The sequence below is a fragment of the Oncorhynchus masou genome, chromosome 29 (genome assembly GCF_036934945.1).
Source record: "Oncorhynchus masou masou isolate Uvic2021 chromosome 29, UVic_Omas_1.1, whole genome shotgun sequence".
Classification (NCBI taxonomy): domain Eukaryota; kingdom Metazoa; phylum Chordata; class Actinopteri; order Salmoniformes; family Salmonidae; genus Oncorhynchus; species Oncorhynchus masou.
Genome location: NC_088240.1, coordinates 51,804,298 through 51,821,350, shown reverse-complemented (window position 1 = coordinate 51,821,350; position 17,053 = coordinate 51,804,298). Strand labels below are relative to the sequence as shown.

Here is a 17,053-nt window from a genome sequence, read left to right as displayed (position 1 = left end):
GGACAACAAACCGATCCAGAGAGGGAGGGACAACAAACCGATCCAGAGAGGGAGGGACAACAATCCGATCCAGAGAGGGAGGGACAACAAACAGATCCAGAGAGGGAGGGACAACAAACAAATCCAGAGAGGGAGGGACAACAAACCGATCCAGAGAAGGAGGGACAACATACCGATCCAGAGAAGGAGGGACAACAAACCGATCCAGAGAGGGAGGGACAACAAACCGATCCAGAGAGGGAGGGACAACAAATTGATCCAGAGAAAGAAAGTAAGCAAGCTGCTGCAGCAACTCCTTCCATAAATGAGAGCAATTTAGGTGACAAAGACACGGGGCCCAGACAAGTGAAGCTGAATAGCCACCCACACAAAAGTTTTTGTACACAGAAAAGGGCATTTCAGCACTGCTGGTTTGGGTAGAGTACTCTGTCCACAAATACACAGCTTTCTTTTTGAATTTTTTTGGGGCAAAACATTACATTTTACTCTCTTGTCGGTAATGGCTGCAAAAATGTGAAAAAACTTTTTTATCTTTGGTGAACATGAGATGGTATAAACACACAGACAGTGTTGTGGCATGGCAAAGCTACCAGGCAATAAGCATTAATGGGAACATTGCTCAGATTTTAACATCTGCCCATGCTAGTGATGTTGCAGAGAGAAGGGAGTATCTGAGGAGAATTGTTGCGGTTACCTAAATGTTGGGAAGAATTTCTTTCCTTGCCAATGATGAATCTAGTGAAAGCCTAAATAGAGGGATTTTTCTTGAGTGTATGGAGATTTTGAATGAGTTTGACCCTTTCCTGCAAAGGTACAATACTCCATCAAATGTAATGTATCTCTCCATGATCTCAGAATGACATGATTGAATGCTGTGCTCAAGAGATTACGGACACCATTTCAGTTTCTTGGAGAATGTGTATTAGTCTTTCAGTATATCCCTAGTTAACCACAAGTTAAAACTTAGAATAGCGTTAGCAGAACTTGTACAGCTCTCAAACACTCGCTGGGTGTACCAGCTGCGGTCCATAAATGCAGTCCTGGACACTTTAACTGCAATTGTTGATTGTCTATCTGCCATTGGATCCCCCATGGCTGTTGGTCTGAGTGCAAAGTTTCATAAGTTCTCCACCATGTATTTGCTACTGATGTTTCAGTGCCTTCTTTCTATAACTGAGGGATTACATAAATTCCTCCAGAAACAGACTGTAGACCTGGCTGAAGCTTGTTTTGGCAAACAAGCTGTATGTGACACATTGGTAGGCAAAAGCACAGATGCATTTACAACAGAACTTTGACAGAAACAAAGCACTCTGTGAAATTCACAATATTCCAGAGGCAGATGCAGCAAGAAAGCGCAAACAAAGGAAAATGGGAGATTACTTGGGTTTAGGCACAGACTTGTCCTGTTCCCAAACAATGAAAACAGAGTTGTTGCTCCCCTGCTTTGACAAGATGGATTCTCGACTGTAGATGCAGGTCTGCTCAAAGGCATACATGCATGCAGCCCCAATTCAAAAAAACTTCCTCGATACATAAAATAACTTGAGACATATTTTTCATAGGTCTAGATACACTACATGGCCAAAAGTATGTGGACACCTACTTGTCGAACATCTCATTCCAAAAGCATGGGCATTAATTTTTTTTATTTTACCTTTATTTTACTAGGCAAGTCAGTTAAGAACAAATTCTTATTTTCAATGACGGCCTATTAACAGTGGGTTAACTGCCTGTTCAGGGGCTGAACAACAGCTTTGTACCTTGTCAGCTCGGGGATTTGAACTTGCAACCTTTCAGTTACCAGTCCAACGCTTTAACCACTAGGCTACCCTGCCTGGAGTTGGTCCCCCGTTTGCTGCTATAACAGCTTCCAATCTTCAGGGAAGGCTTTCCATTTGCTTCCATTCAGCCACAAGAGCATTACTGAGGTCGGGCGCTGATGTTGGGCGATTAGGCCTGGCTCGCAGTCTGCGTTTTCAATTCATCCCTAAGGTGTTAGATGAGCTTGAGGTCAGGGCTCTGTGCAGGCCAGTCAAGTTCTTCCACACCATTCTCAACAAAACATTTCTGTATGGATCTCGCTTTGTGCATGGGAGCATTGTCATGCTGAAACAAGAAAGGGCCTTCCCCAAACTGTTGCCACAAAGTTGGAAGCACAGAATCGTCTAAAATGTCATTGTATGCTGAAGCATTAAGATCCCCCTTCACTGGAACCAGGGACGTCACTAGAGATTCATGGATAGGGGGGGCTAAGCCTCTTTTAGGGGGGTCTAGGCATTCTCCTCCAGGAATATTCTATCAAAATAAGGTTATTTTTGGTCAAGGTTGGCTAAAATTATAACCGTCTCATAGTTTCTGTGTGTAATGAACACGATGGGAGACAGAGAGCTGGTTTCAAGCGCAGGGCGCAGCAGGTGTTTATTGGTAAAGGACCACAGGAGGAGGCAGGTAGCTGGGTCCAGGGGCAGGCAGAAGGTCATACACAGGGGGTGCAAAAAGGCAACAGTACAGGCAGGGAAAAGGCTAGAAACATCATCTAGGAGATCAGGCAATAGGTTGATAACAGGAAATCCGATAGACTGAAGTACAGGTCAAAACTAGGCAGGCCAAAACTATCATACACGGGAGGATTAAATTAAGGGAGAGAGCGAGAGATGCAGGTCATCCTATACCATTAGAAAAAAACAGTATCATCCACAAAGGGGCAAAACTAAATTCAACTAATGAGCTAAATAAAATAATTAGGAATATAATATGATAAAAAAGAAAGATCCCAAACAAATATTAGAACCTATATTAAGGAAGTGCTCCTCCTGCTTCTCTCTTTTGATGGTTATTTTGTGGGTGGATGCATCAAAGTGTACCTCCTATTTTTAAAGGTGGCAAAGCGGTCAATGACACTATTATGGCTTAGTAGCCCAAACACTCACCCTCAATGGACATGGCTGCAAGACTTGCAAGCCTTTTCTGACCCATTGTCTTACACAACCAGGAGTGCATATGGCGCAGTGCACTAAAGGACCTTTCACAGGAGCAGCTGCTCACAGGAATTGTGAGAGCAACGTGAATGATTTCATTCAGAGAAGGAAACATATCATCATCCAGGAGGTTATGCACAGCAAGCATATCTTTGGGAGGACATCCAGCCTCTCTTTTCCGGGCAAGAAAGTTTCTGGCCACCAACATCACTTGTCGAGTCTCAAGTCGAGTCTCAAGTCTTGTGACTCGAGTCCACCCCTATGGCATCCACAACCCTGGAGAAGAAAGCAGCTAGTGCTGCTTGCCCCAACACATTATTCCAGATTACTCCACTAAGCCACCATGAAGTTAGCTCTTAGCGGTATGATTGCTACATTTGCTCTTGCAGGAAGCGACATGGTTTACTCATTAAAGGGGAAAACAGTGACATTCAATTAGAGGCTGGTCTAGCTGCTTTAGCTGTGGTTTGGTCCTGTCACCATGTGGTAAATGTGTGAGTCACGCAGTCCAAGCAGACGTTGCAGAGACTGTTGCCATTTTCACGTTAATGAATCCATCCCTCGGCCAACATTTCTTGCATTTCATATCTTCTTTATCTTGATTTTTTTTTCTCTGCCCTCCCTCCCGCTCACTTGCCAGAAGGGACTACTACTCTTACTCTTATTATCCGTAAGTGACTCCACCCTCCTACCTTTCCATTGTTTTGCTAATCGATCATTCACATGCTTGTGCTCTCTGGCTGCCAATGAAGGGTTTGTGGCCAAATAAAACTGTTGCTCTCTCTATCCCCCGCGCCCTCTCCTCTCCCACTCCCTCTATCTCTCTCTATGTGTTTGTAGGAAGCCAGTGAACATAAATAAGACACCCATAACGTACCGTCAAGAGAAGAGTCACATGGGTTCGATGGAGCGCAGTTTCACTGACCAGAGTACCCTGCAGGAGGATGAGCGCATGGCCCTCTCTGCAGCACGCATGGCACACACCTGCAGCACGCGCAGTAAGACCCACACATACACAGGCATAAGCACACACACACACACACACACATACACACCTGCAGTATGTGCTTTCAAATAAAAACTTGACACCAGTAATCAAACTATGATTCATTTGTGGAAAACCTGAGGTCTAAAGTTTTTCCCAAAATGCTCCCACAATATTGTGTGTGAACTTTATACCTCCCACAACATCCATTTAGTCTTAGAAAAGTTCCATATACCTCAGAAGCAGCTATACTCCCTGCAGCAGATCCACAGTCTAAAATAAGATAACAAGAAAAATAAAATTGCAAACAGATGTAAAGTGGAACACCTTCAGGCAAGAAAATGATTTGTGATTCTAGTCGTCTACCTTCTCATCTCGATATCTTGAAATTTGAAGGTTCATAACAGAAAAGGAAAGAAATAATTTTGGTTTACATGTCCTGGGCTCAGTTGCATACAGTGGTTCGTCCTTCAAAAGTTGCAGCATACACCACTTGCGTGGTGCCTCAAAATTCTATGGCAAGTTATTTAAGTGCCATTAATGCTAGTTTGATCACCAAAGGGTATCTTTGAGAAGCATTTGATAGCCTTCATTAGTGGCTGTACTAGAGAATTTTAAACCTTTTTTGTAAGAACATAGTATATGAGACTGATTTTAAGAAATGTTTCTTTATAAATATTATGGTGTTTCTATTCCAAGAAAAATGAAAAACCCTCTGAGTTTTAGTGAGGATGGAATGGAAAATATGGCGCTCTACAACAGTGCTGGGCTATTTAGCTAAATAATCCCTGTGTCGAACGCGGGAGACCGGGGTTCAATTCCTCGACTGGAACGAAGGAGTTGGCTGTTTGTTCTTAATGGATTCCATATGTGTTATTTCATAGTTGTGATGTCTTCATATTGTTCTACAATATAGTAAAAATGAAGAAAAACCATGGAATGAGTAGGTGTGTCCAAACTTTTGAGGCCATCAAGACGTTTTGGCTTGTAACGAATCTCTTTGTTGTCTGAGGAGGAGTAGGAAGGGTTGGACCAATGTGCAGCGTGGTAAGTGTCCATGTTAATTTATTAGACTGAACACACAAAACAAAATAACAAAGTGAATGGAAGAAACAAAACAGTCCTGTCAGGTGAATACACAAAACAGAAAACAACTACCCACAAATCATAGTGGGAACACAGGCTACCTAAGTAGAGACAACATCAGAGACAATCAGAGACAACATTTGGCAGCTGCCTCTGATTGGGAACCATACCAGGCCAAAAGCAGAAATACAAAACATAGAACAAAAACATTGAATGCCCACCCCAACTCAGGCCCTGACCAAACTAAAACAGAGACATAAAAAGGAACTAAGGTCAGAACGTGACATGGCTAGAGAAATTGATGATACTACCATGCAACAAATACAGTGGGGCAAAAAAATATTTAGTCAGCCACCAATTGTGCAAGTTCTCCCACTTAAAAAGATGAGAGAGGCCTCTAATTTTCATCATAGGTACACTTCAACTATGACAGACAAAATGAGAAAAAAAATCCAGAAAATCACATTATAGGATTTTTAATGAATTTATTTGCAAATTATGGTGGAAAATAAGTATTTGGTCACCTACAAAACAAGCAAGATTTCTGGCTCTCACAGACCTGTAACTTCTTCTTTAAGAGGCTCCTCTGTCCTCCACTCGTTACCTGTATAAATGGCACCTGTTTGAACTTGTTATCAGTATAAAAGACACCTGTCCACAACCTCAAACAGTCACACTCCATACTCCACTATGGCCAAGACCAAAGAGCTGTCAAAGGACACCAGAAACAAAATTGTAGACTTGCACCAGGCTGGGAAGACTGAATCTGCAATAAGTAAGCAGCTTGGTTTGAAGAAATCAACTGTGGGAGCAATTATTAGGAAATGGAAGACATACAAGACCACTGATAATCTCCCTCAATCTGGGGCTCCACGCAAGATCTCACCCCGTGGGGTCAAAATGATCACAAGAACGGTGAGCAAAAATCCCAGAACCACACAGGGGCGACCAAGTGAATGGCCTGCAGAGAGCTGGTACCAAAGTAACAAAGCCTACCATCAGTAACACACTACGCCACCAGGGACTCAAATCCTGCAGTGTCAGACGTGTCCCCCTGATTAAGCCAGTACATGTCCAGGCCCGTCTGAAGTTTGCTAGAGAGCATTTGGATGATCCAGAAGAACATTGGGAGAATGTCATATGGTCAGATGAAACCAAAATATAACTTCTTGGTAAAAACTCAACTCGTCGTGTTTGGAGGACAAAGAATGCTTAGTTGCATCCAAAGAACACCATACCTAATGTGAAGCATGGGGGTGGAAACATCATGCTTTGGGGCTGTTTTTCTCAACCCCATAGAAAATCTTTGGAGGGAGTTGAAAGTCTGTGTTGCCCAGCAACAGCCCCAAAACATGACTGCTCTAGAGGAGATCTGCATGGAGGAATGTGCCAAAATACCAGCAACAGTGTCTGAAAACTTTGTGAAGACTTACAGAAAACATTTAACCTCTGTCATTGCCAACAAAGGGTATATAACAAAGTATTGAGAAACTTTTGTTATTGACCAAATATTTATTTTCCACCATAATTTGCAAATAAATTCATCAAAAATCCTACAATGTGATTTTCTGGATTTTTTTTCTCATTTTGTCTGTCAAAGCTGAAGTGTACCTATGTTGAAAATTACAGGCCTCACTCATCTTTTTAAGTGGGAGAACTTGCACAATTGGTGCCTGACTAAATACTTTTTTTGCCCCACTGTACATTGATCATCTCAGCAAGGTTTTACCTGTAGTTGTGGGGGTGGAGGGTGCGGGGTGGAAGTGTAACTAAAATGTAGTTTAAATAACCACATGCATTTTGAATGTCTCTAGTTATTTTAATTAACGAAAGCATAAAGATGTTGATGAAGAAATACTGTACTACTGTTTTGAGTTAGAAATGTAACACTTCAGAGTACCTAAGCATCGAATACATTGCAGGTAGGGAGATGTTCACACCTAAAGTAGCCGGGCTATAAATAGTCTTTTGTCCTGATAAACAGGCTACAAGTGTTTGAAAACCTGTTTTCAAAATGCCACCGACTGTCCATCACTACTGTAAATAAAAACACAGCATCTTGTTTATGTTCTTTGTAACCACAATGTCACAAATATTTTGTATCTACCTTTCCAATTACTTTTAGAGTTTGGGATTCATTTGATTAATATTTGCATTAATATTATGGTGTTTATATTCCAAGAAAAATGAAAAACCCTCTGGGTTTCCGTTAGGATGGAACAGAAAATATGGCTCTATAGGTACTGTAGGCTACACAGTACTGGGCTATTTAGCTAAAGAATCCCCATCTTGTGCGTGGGCACGTGGGAGACTGGGGTTCAATTCCCCAACGGGGTGAAGGAGTAGACTGTCCTTGTAAATAAGAATTTGTTCTAACCTGACTTGCCTAGTTAAATAAAGGTTACACTAAGCATAACATTTCTACACCATAATTTTAGTCTTACCAATGGAGATTCTGTCAAAATATAAATCTCATTGACCAGTCCCAATACTTGTCTCAGAGCAGCGCAAAACGGTGATAAAATATTTGTAGGCTAATGCTTCAAATCCTATTGCTTCTAACGTCAATATGCACTAAATAAGAGCTACACCACTTTTAACAGAACATTACTCAACACTAGTGAGACTCATGTCGCCTACGGTAGGCCTACAGTATATCTAAAAAAAATATGACGTGGCTCTCTGCCAATAATTACATTTTGAGGATTGGAGGTTTCTAAATTAAAACCAAAAGCCACCTCATGGGTCTCCAGGTGGCGGCCGGTACAGGTATCTGTAGCAGCGCATTTTGCATTGCGATGTGGTGACTTAGACAGCTGCGCCACTGGGGAGGCCCCATCCACAAAGTATTAAAGTACAGAGAGGTGTTGGTAAAGGTATATTGTCCTGTTAATAGCCCATAATGGTTGTCCAGGTCAGGATAACCAAAACATTTATTTATTTAAGACTATCAGAGAGAATGTTGGTACGTTATTTATTTTGATCTAAAGCCATGAATGAGTGAGTCACTCAGCTTTATGTATGTGACAGCTACATGACTGTGCCATCAATTTGGAGGTTATTTTGTTTACAATCGCTCATTTTTTTATTTTATTTTTAATCTGAATAAAGGCCAAAATAATATTTGTGAAGGCCAAAACATTTATTTCGATAGAATTCTCCCTCTACCCTCCATCTAGGCAAGTCTATTGTCCAGCTACAGTGCCTTGCGAAAGTATTCGACCCCCTTGAACTTTGCGAACTTTTGCCACATTTCAGGCTTCAAACATAAAGATATAAAACTGTATTTTTTTGTGAAGAATCAACAACAAGTGGGACACAATCATGAAGTGGAACGACATTTATTGGATATTTCAAACTTTTTTAACAAATCAAAAACTGAAGAATTGGGCGTGCAAAATTATTTGTTATTTAACAAAACGACCATGCATGTTGTAGCTGGGACCCTTGGGATTGCAAGTCAGAGGAATGTTTTCAAAAAGTAAGTGAATATTTAATCGCTATTTGTGAAATTTACGAAGCCTGTGCTGGTTGAAAAATATTTCGATGTGGCACGCCTTCTTCAAACAATCGCATCAGACAATGCAGTTAGATTAACAATAATTTAAGCTTTTAACCGATATAAGTACCTATATGTTTAATATCCATAATTTTAATTATTTATTTATTTGAATTGCACGCCCTCCAATTTCAACGGAAGCTGTCGACAGGTGACCCGCTGACGCGAAGCCTATCCCAGAGAGGCTAATTAGAGGGAGAAAAACCTACAGTCATGAGCACAATTATCAGTTTCTATTTAGGTTTATGTCACCCATTCATTGTCAATTAGAAACACAGTAGGGCCCAAAAACATACTCAGTTCTCTAGCTACCCCTTCCGCTGGTCTGGAGCGATGAAGTGGTGACGCAGGGTACCGTGCTAAACCACAAATGACCTCTAAGTACCGCAGCATAATCGCAAAATTTATGGAGCAACCACTGTAGAACACTTTAAGTTAATTTCCCCCCTATCTTTTCCCTTAAATTTTCCTGATCTTTAAGTCAGTTGCAACAAACATTTAAGGTTAAATGTTAAATTAAGTGAAAAAGTTAAGGGTGCCCATGAGGTCCCTTAACTGCTTCATTCAGTATCGATGTAAATAGCATTTGTGGAGATGAATGTTGCCTTCATCTGCTCTGGTTACAAAAGGAAAACATCAATCAGCTACTGTAGTTCCTTAGCTAAATAATGCAAGGTGCACAATCCATGGCTAGAAAGCTAGCTGGCTAGTTATATTTAGCTGGGTGATTCTGCAACTTTGGGCACTTTGGCCCTGCAAGCTTTCAGAAATGAAACTTACTGAAACACCATTTTACCACTATTCTACTTGTCTTTGATTTGTCTAGAAATAATATCTGATCATGGCTGTGATCGTAGTATTCAGGAATGTACACTGCTCAAGAAAATAAAGGGAACACTTAAACAACACAATGTAACCCCAAGTCAATCACACTTCTGTGAAATCAAACTGTCCACTTAGGAAGCTACACTGATTGACAATACATTTCACATGCTGTTGTGCAAATGGAATAGACAACAGGTGGAAATTATAGGCAATTAGCAAGACACCCCCAATAAAGGAGTGATTCTGCAAGTGGTGACCACAGACCACTTCTCAGTTCCTATGCTTCCTGGCTGATGTTTTGGTCACTTTTGTATGCTAGCGGTGCTTTCACTCTAGTGGTAGCTGAGACAGAGTCTACAACCCACACAAGTGGCTCAGGTAGTGCAGCTCATACAGGATGGCACATCAGTGCGAACTGTGGCATGAAGGTTTGCTGTGTCTGTCAGCGTAGTGTCCAGAGCATGGAGGCGCTACCAGAAGACAGGCCAGTATATCAGGAGACGTGGAGGAATCCGTAGAAGGGCAACAACCCAGCGGCAGGACCGCTACCTCCGCTTTTGTGCAAGGAGGAGCAGGAGGAGCACTGCCAGTGCCCTGCAAAATGACCTCCGGCAGGCCACAAATGTGTATGTGTCTGCTCAAACGGTCAGAAACAGACTCCATGAGGGTGGTATGAGGGCCCGACGTCCACAGGTGGGGGTTGTGCTTACAGCCCAACACCGTGCAGGACGTTTGGCATTTGCCAGAGAACACTAAGATTGGCAAATTTGCCACTGGTGCCCTGTGCTCTTCACAGATGAAAGCAGGTTCACACTGAGCACATGTGACAGAGTCTGGAGATGCCGTGGAGAACGTTCTGCTGCCTGTAACATCCTCCAGCATGACCGGTTTGGTGGTGGGTCAGTCATGGTGTGGGGTGGCATTTCTTTGGGGGGCCGCACAGCCCTCCATGTGCTCGCCAGAGGTAGCCTGACTGCCATTAGTTACCGAGATGAGATCCTCAGACCCCTTGTGAGACCATATGCTGGTGCGGTTGGCCCTGGGTTCCTCCTAATGCAAGACAATGCTCGACCTCATGTGGCTGGAGTTTGTCAGCAGTTCCTGCAAGAGGAAGGCATTGATGCTATGGACTGGCCCGCCCGTTCCCTAGACCTGAATCCAATTGAGCACATCTGGGACATCATGTCTTGCTCCATCCACCAACTAAAATAACACATCCTAGATCTGAATGAATGAAATATTCTTATTAAATACTTTTTTCTTTACATAGTTGAATGTGCTGACAACAAAATCACACAAAAATTATCAATGGAAATCAAATTTATCAACCCATGGAGGTCTGGATTTGGAGTCACACTCAAAACTAAAGTGGAAAACCACACTACAGGCTGATCCAACTTTGATGTAATGTCCTTAAAACAAGTCAAAATGAGGCTCAGTCGTGTGTGTGGCCTCCACATGCCTGTATTACCTCCCTACAAAGTGGTGGAAATTACATCTATGTAAAAAAAAAAAAAAAGTATGAAAACAATATTTTATTACAAACAGTTTGAACAACAACCATTGTTAATCTTTTAATTAATTTAAGACAAAGTATGTTTCCAAAAGTAGCTGATAGGCAGGGCTCAGAAGTAGGCCAGTGTTTTTGAGATATGGGCCCAGATTGCAGGGGGGTCATTCGCATAGGTAAGTTAGGGGTAGGTAAGTTAGAGGCAGGTATGTTGTCCTCATGCTCTGGCTGCAAGTCATCTGGTGACTGAGGTGGTGTGTTGCCTGATAGGTAGGTCTCCATTGCAACTGTTCTCTTTCAAATATGTCTTCTATTCCGTTGGTTGCATTTCCATTTCCTTCCCCTGCTTCTTTGTTTTCACTTTGTAAACTCAGAGATAGATTTCACTTTTCCCTTTTCTTTTTTCTTCCAGTATCTCTCCCTGTCTATTTGCAGATGTTCCTGGTATCGTATAGGATATTTATTTTGATTTTGTTTCTATGTCTGTGACCTCTGCTGTTTTATGTGGCATCTTTTAAAAGCAAAGAACAATACGACTTAAGTTTTCTCAACTTGTGCACATGACCCCCCTGCAATCTGGGCCCATATCTCAAAAACACTGGCCTACTTCTGAGCCCTGCCTATCAGCTGCTTTTGGAAACATACTTTGTCTTAAATTAATTAAAAGATTAACAATGGTTGTTGTTCAAACTGTTTGTAATAAAATATTGTTTTCATACTTTTTTTTTTTTTTACATAGATGTAATTTCCACCACACCCATATTTTTGGGGTAAATTAGTATATTAGTATATTATTTATAATTGGCATTGATTGACTTGTGCTCAATGAGCCAAGGGAAACTGTACAATTTGTGGTATGTCCAACACGGGTCTGGAGGTTCGCCTGCTTGTGAGATACACCAAAGTGAACTGCCTGTATTTCACTAGTGTAATTATACAGGTAGATCTTTGCAAAGTCAATATGCACGATGATCTCCTCATTCTGGAGGTTCTCTTTTAATTCTCTGTTTGGAGTATTGATGTTGAATGGTGTACATGTATTTCCCCCAACTTCTCTTTCAATCCTTTGGAGAAGTCCTCCAGTAGAATCTGCAGTGTTCCACACACCTTTTCTTTTACTGTCAAATGTACTGTGAACTTCTCCAAGTTTCCCTCTTGGTTTTTCCTTCTCTCTCTTCAGCTTTGTTTTTCAACTCAAACCACCATGTCTGCTCACCAGCAGATGTTGGCTCTTTTGCTTGGCAAAGGGAGCACTCTGTACATGCACTCTTTCTTCAGGTTCTCACAGCACAAAGACTCAGTAAGGTTCTTGATGTTGCTGCAGCTGAACCCTTTGTGATGCTGTTGTTTTACCGCTATGAGCTGGAGGTTGGCATGGGTTTTGCAGAGGCATGTGTCCCTATCCTGGACAGTTGGCTTGACAATGCCAAAAGGATGTCTTCTGGAGAATTCACAGGACATTTTCATCTCTGAATATTCCCTCTTAAAAATCTGATAAAGGTTCTGAATTGTGCCATTCAAGAAGCATTACTGATTTTCTTCTTGTTCCTCATTAGTGTGCCCTTTTCTCTGTTGTTGCTCTTCTGTTGTCATCACGTTCATAGAATCTAGTGATTTTCCCTTCTGTGGCTTTGTAATTATGTTACACTTTTTTTCCTGGAGTATTGAAGACTTGTTGGCCTGTTTTCATTTGCCCTTTGATCAGGCCATACTTTCTCAGGATGTTGCCTCTGAGCATTTTTGAAGCCATTTGTTTGTCCTTGGCACTGCAAAAAAAATTGATACTTTTGCTTTAACTCTGCAATGATGGCATTTTGAAACTATAAAATCCCTTCATTTCCTGTTTTGTCTTTGGGGAATCTTGTCTCTCCATTTTCTTCATCAGTTGATCATACTTTATTTTGTATTTCTCAGCTTTCCGTAAAGTTTTATCAAGTTTGACCTTTGTCATGCAAAGATCTCTGTTTTTGAGCGACTTCTTCCAAACCTTTCCCTTCCAACAAGTATCCGACTTCTCATTCCTGTTGCAGATGATGAGGAAGGGGAATCAGGGGCAGGTAAGTTAGGGGTAGGTAAGTTAGAGGCAGGTATGTTGTCCTCATGCTCTGGCTGCAAGTCATCTGGTGACTGAGGTGGTGTGTTGCCTGATAGGTAGGTCTCCATTGCAACTGTTCTCTTTCAAATATGTCTTCTATTCCGTTGGTTGCATTTCCATTTCCTTCCCTTGCTTCTTTGTTTTCGCTTTGTAAACTCAGAGATTTGTTTTCGCTTTGTAAACTCACCACTTTTCCCTTTTCTTTTTTCTTCCAGTATCTCTCCCTGTCTATTTGCAGATGTTCCTGGTATCGTATAGGATATTTATTTTGATTTGGTTTCTATGTCTGTGACCTCTGCTGTTTTATGTGGCATCTTTTAAAAGCAAAGAACAATGCTACTTAAGTTTTTTCAACTTGTGCACACCTTGGAGCATTTTCTAGATACAATTGATTTAAACCATGATTAAATCAATCAAAAGTAATAACATAATAGATGTTTGTAATTTTTGCCACGTTCTGTCATTTCCACCACTGTTACGTTTGAGATGGAAATGACTTTCATGTTAACTAAGTTAACATTCTCTTGACAAAACTTTATTGAGGAATTTGCCCTCATTGGTGGGAATGACACCAAAGGACAGGTATGTTGTGTAAATAATAATATAAAGGGCATACTCACAATAAATATTGATATAGATTTGATTTAATTGACTCTTTCTCTAGTAAATAACATTATATAATGTGCAATTATTAATGTTTTCTCGTAGAAAAACATAGTAGAAACTCAAAATTTTGGGTCAGGGACAAGGGTAAAACAGTGAAATTGAGGGTTAAATTGCATAAAATACTTTGATAGAGAGGTGTTAAAAAAACTGGGGTGATTGTAGTGTGAACTTACCATATAAAGAATAAAAACATTGTTTTAAATAATTAAAAATCCCCATAATTGACCCAGAGGACATAGCTACTCTGCAAGCTAGCTTGACATACTAGAAAGTAATATAAACATGTTGAGAAAAAAGTAACGACAAGAAATGTGGTTTTTTATCTTCTGAAGCAATTTGGTTATCCTGTCTTGATTTGTAGAAGTGTTATTTTGCTATCTCACAAAATGAAAGCAATCTTTGTTTAGTCAGTGAATCTGTCTGTCTCCATGGTAACCAAATACTCTTTCTGCCATACTTGCCTCCAAACTAAGGAAATATTTGAGGGGCTCTATGCAACACCCTTAAACAATTCTAATAGGTAATGGAAAATTATTATTATTATAAACACTGAATACGTTTTATACAACTGGGCCCTGATGTACTTAATAGTTAATCAGAGAGACTGGATGGTGTCATCTTAATCAAATATTACTACCCAAACAAACCTATATAACAAACTATTACTGAACTTTTTGTTGAACAAAAGAGACTGTCAAGGAGGGGATACTATAATATAATGTTGTTGGGTCTGTAACTTACCACCCTCCTCGTGTAGAAAATCAGCCTAGCTAATTATAACACACAATGTAAAAAGCAATTAACATTGCCGAAAATTATTTATAAGATGCTAATATGAGAGACCTATATAAGCAATATAATAATGCAGATGTACAAATTATGGCAATGGCATATATGATGATAAGCAGTTAAGAGGCATGCTGTAATTTGGATTAGGACATGAGCAAGCTGAAACGGATGTAGCTTAATATGCCGCCTATTTGTTCAGAATTTTTTTAATTGACAGAGCGACATAATTCAGGTCATGGGCCGTTCTTACAGTATTCTCCCTCTACATCAAGTTAGAACCGTAGGATCAATAACGGGGGCATATAAGCAGACAATGAAAGCTCTTACAATATTCGATCATTACATCTCTCTAAAACAGGCTATACCACCTTTTGTGTGTAGCTCTATGCCTAACGGTGCCCCCTTCCTTTGTCCTCATTTCACAGGTGAGCAGCGTAGCTCAGTGAACGAGTCCAGTAGTCTTCTGGGGGGTTCGCCGCGACGCCAGTGTGGGCGTAAGGGCTCACCCTACCACACTGGTCAGCTCCACCCTGCTGTGCGCGTGGCCGACCTTCTCCAACACATCAACCAGATGAAAACTGCAGAGGGATACGGCTTCAAACAGGAGTATGAGGTAGGCAGTATGGGTTGTGGCTGATGTGCATGGTTGTGGCTGATGTGCGTTTGGATGGTATAAGGGTGTATTGCTGGGGAAGGTGTGAGAAAATAGAAGTTTGTAGTCATGTCATCATACACTGTTTAGGGGTTTAAAATGTAGAAATGTTCATAATTTATACGTCAAAATTGTAGACAGATTTTCCAGTTAGTAGTCAGATTGTGTGAAGTTATCACTCACATCCCAGTTCTTACAGACTGCAGAAATGTATGATCAGGGTTAAAATAAACTTCTTGGACCAAGTTGACTGTGAGACTATTAAATCATCATTGTCTGGAGCTCAGATAGCCCCTCTGTCAGAGTTGCTGTAGCAGTGTAGCTGATGAAGCCCCCTAATCCCCAGGTGTTCTCCAGACCAGGAGGCCCTTTGTTCCCCAGCCCAGTGACCGCCAATTGCCTCAGCATCGGGGGCTCGGTGGCTCCCAACCCCTGGCTGTCCTCCAGTACCACAATGATAAAAGAAGATCCTCTGTACTCTAGTTGGAGGACAATTCTAAATAGAGGCTTTTGGGCTTCACCACTGCCAAGTGGCTGTGGTGTGATGTATAGGATGCCACCAAGTTGAAAGTGTTCTTAAGTGGTGCACGGCACAACGAGGGAGACATTTTGTGAAATCATTGCCTACAATTAAGGAGAGAAACCTTGGGGGACTTATAGGCTCTGTTCCAAACTTCTTTATGCATCAGGGAGTGTGTGTTAAGGAGAGTCTCGCTTGGTTCACTTATCTCCTGAGGGCTCCCAAGTGGCGTAGCAGTCTAAGGCACTGCATCACAGTGCTAGATGCGCCACTACAGACCCTGTTTTGATCCTGGGCTGTATCACAACCAGCCGTGATCGGGACTCCCATAGGGCGGTGCACAATTGGCTCAGCATCGTCCTGGATAGGGGAGTTTGGCCTGGGTAGGCCGTTATTGTAAATAAGAATGTGTTCTTAACTGACTTGCCTAGTTAAATAAATAAAATAATATCTTTCGACATTCAGACTGTGGAATTGAGTCTGTACTTTACTGTAAGGTAGAGAGGGAAATGTTTTTGTTTTGGGAGAGAAGCAGAACTGAACCCACTTATTATTCCAGTACCTCTGTAACGGCTAATTTCCATGGCTCTCTGGATGCGTCGGGCCACATTTTGGAGGGCAAACAACCCTGAAACATTTGTCCCCGGTGCGGTACTTCTCCAGTCATGAGCAGACTCTGGGGTGATCTACATCCCTGTCTGTTGCCTGTGATTTCCCTGTCACATGTCAAGGAAAATATCTCACTCCCCAATTTCTCCCTGGCTACATGCTTGCCCTTCTGGTTCTGGAACTCTGCTTGTAGACTCATTAAACTGTCCCCAACAGGCAAAACTCTCCACAACAAAAATCTATATTCAGCTGACTGTATTTTCTCTATCTATGTCTCTCTCCATTACAATTGAAAACAATTTGGACTATCGTGCTCTCCTGACCGCCTAGGCTTTATTTCCCAGTGGAATGCCAATGTAGGACATTCAAAGATATTGATCAGCTCTCTGCAGTGCGTTGGAAGGGACTGGCATGTCTGAGCTGTGGGTGGACCTGTATTCCCACTGCAGTTACTTGCAGGTAAACACTAAGATATAGAGAACTGAGGCATTCACTATGCTGTACAGGGCATCACCTTGAGGCAAAGCTTGAAAGGCATAATCGATCGATTTATTGTATGTCTAGATACAGTAGAGAAGGTTTGTGTGTGGAATGAAGTAAACACAACAAGAGCTGTTTTCACAGATCACAGCCAAGGAATTAGCCAGTTTTTCAATTGTGTCTTCAGGATGTTGACTTATACTGTCATTATGATTAGGAAAAAGGAACGTAGTCAACACCGGTGGGATGGTTGACATAGTAATATTGCACTGGGGGAGAAAAAAAGACAGCGATAA

General features: G+C 41.4%; 1 protein-coding gene across 5 annotated transcripts in view; it reads left to right on the top strand.

Annotated features, from left to right (window-relative positions):
- Window positions 1-17,053, top strand: part of ptprub (protein tyrosine phosphatase receptor type Ub) — a 374,285-nt gene that overhangs the window by 294,322 nt on the left and 62,910 nt on the right. For 3 of the 5 annotated variants that reach the window (XM_064945224.1, XM_064945225.1, XM_064945223.1), the window contains exons 15-17: window positions 3,622-3,651; window positions 3,822-3,979; window positions 14,922-15,109. In XM_064945224.1, coding sequence (XP_064801296.1) covers window positions 3,622-3,651; window positions 3,822-3,979; window positions 14,922-15,109 — 376 coding nt within the window. The remainder of the gene's footprint in view (window positions 1-3,621; window positions 3,652-3,821; window positions 3,980-14,921; window positions 15,110-17,053) is intronic. The other 2 variants (XM_064945228.1, XM_064945226.1) reach the window with 1 other exon arrangement.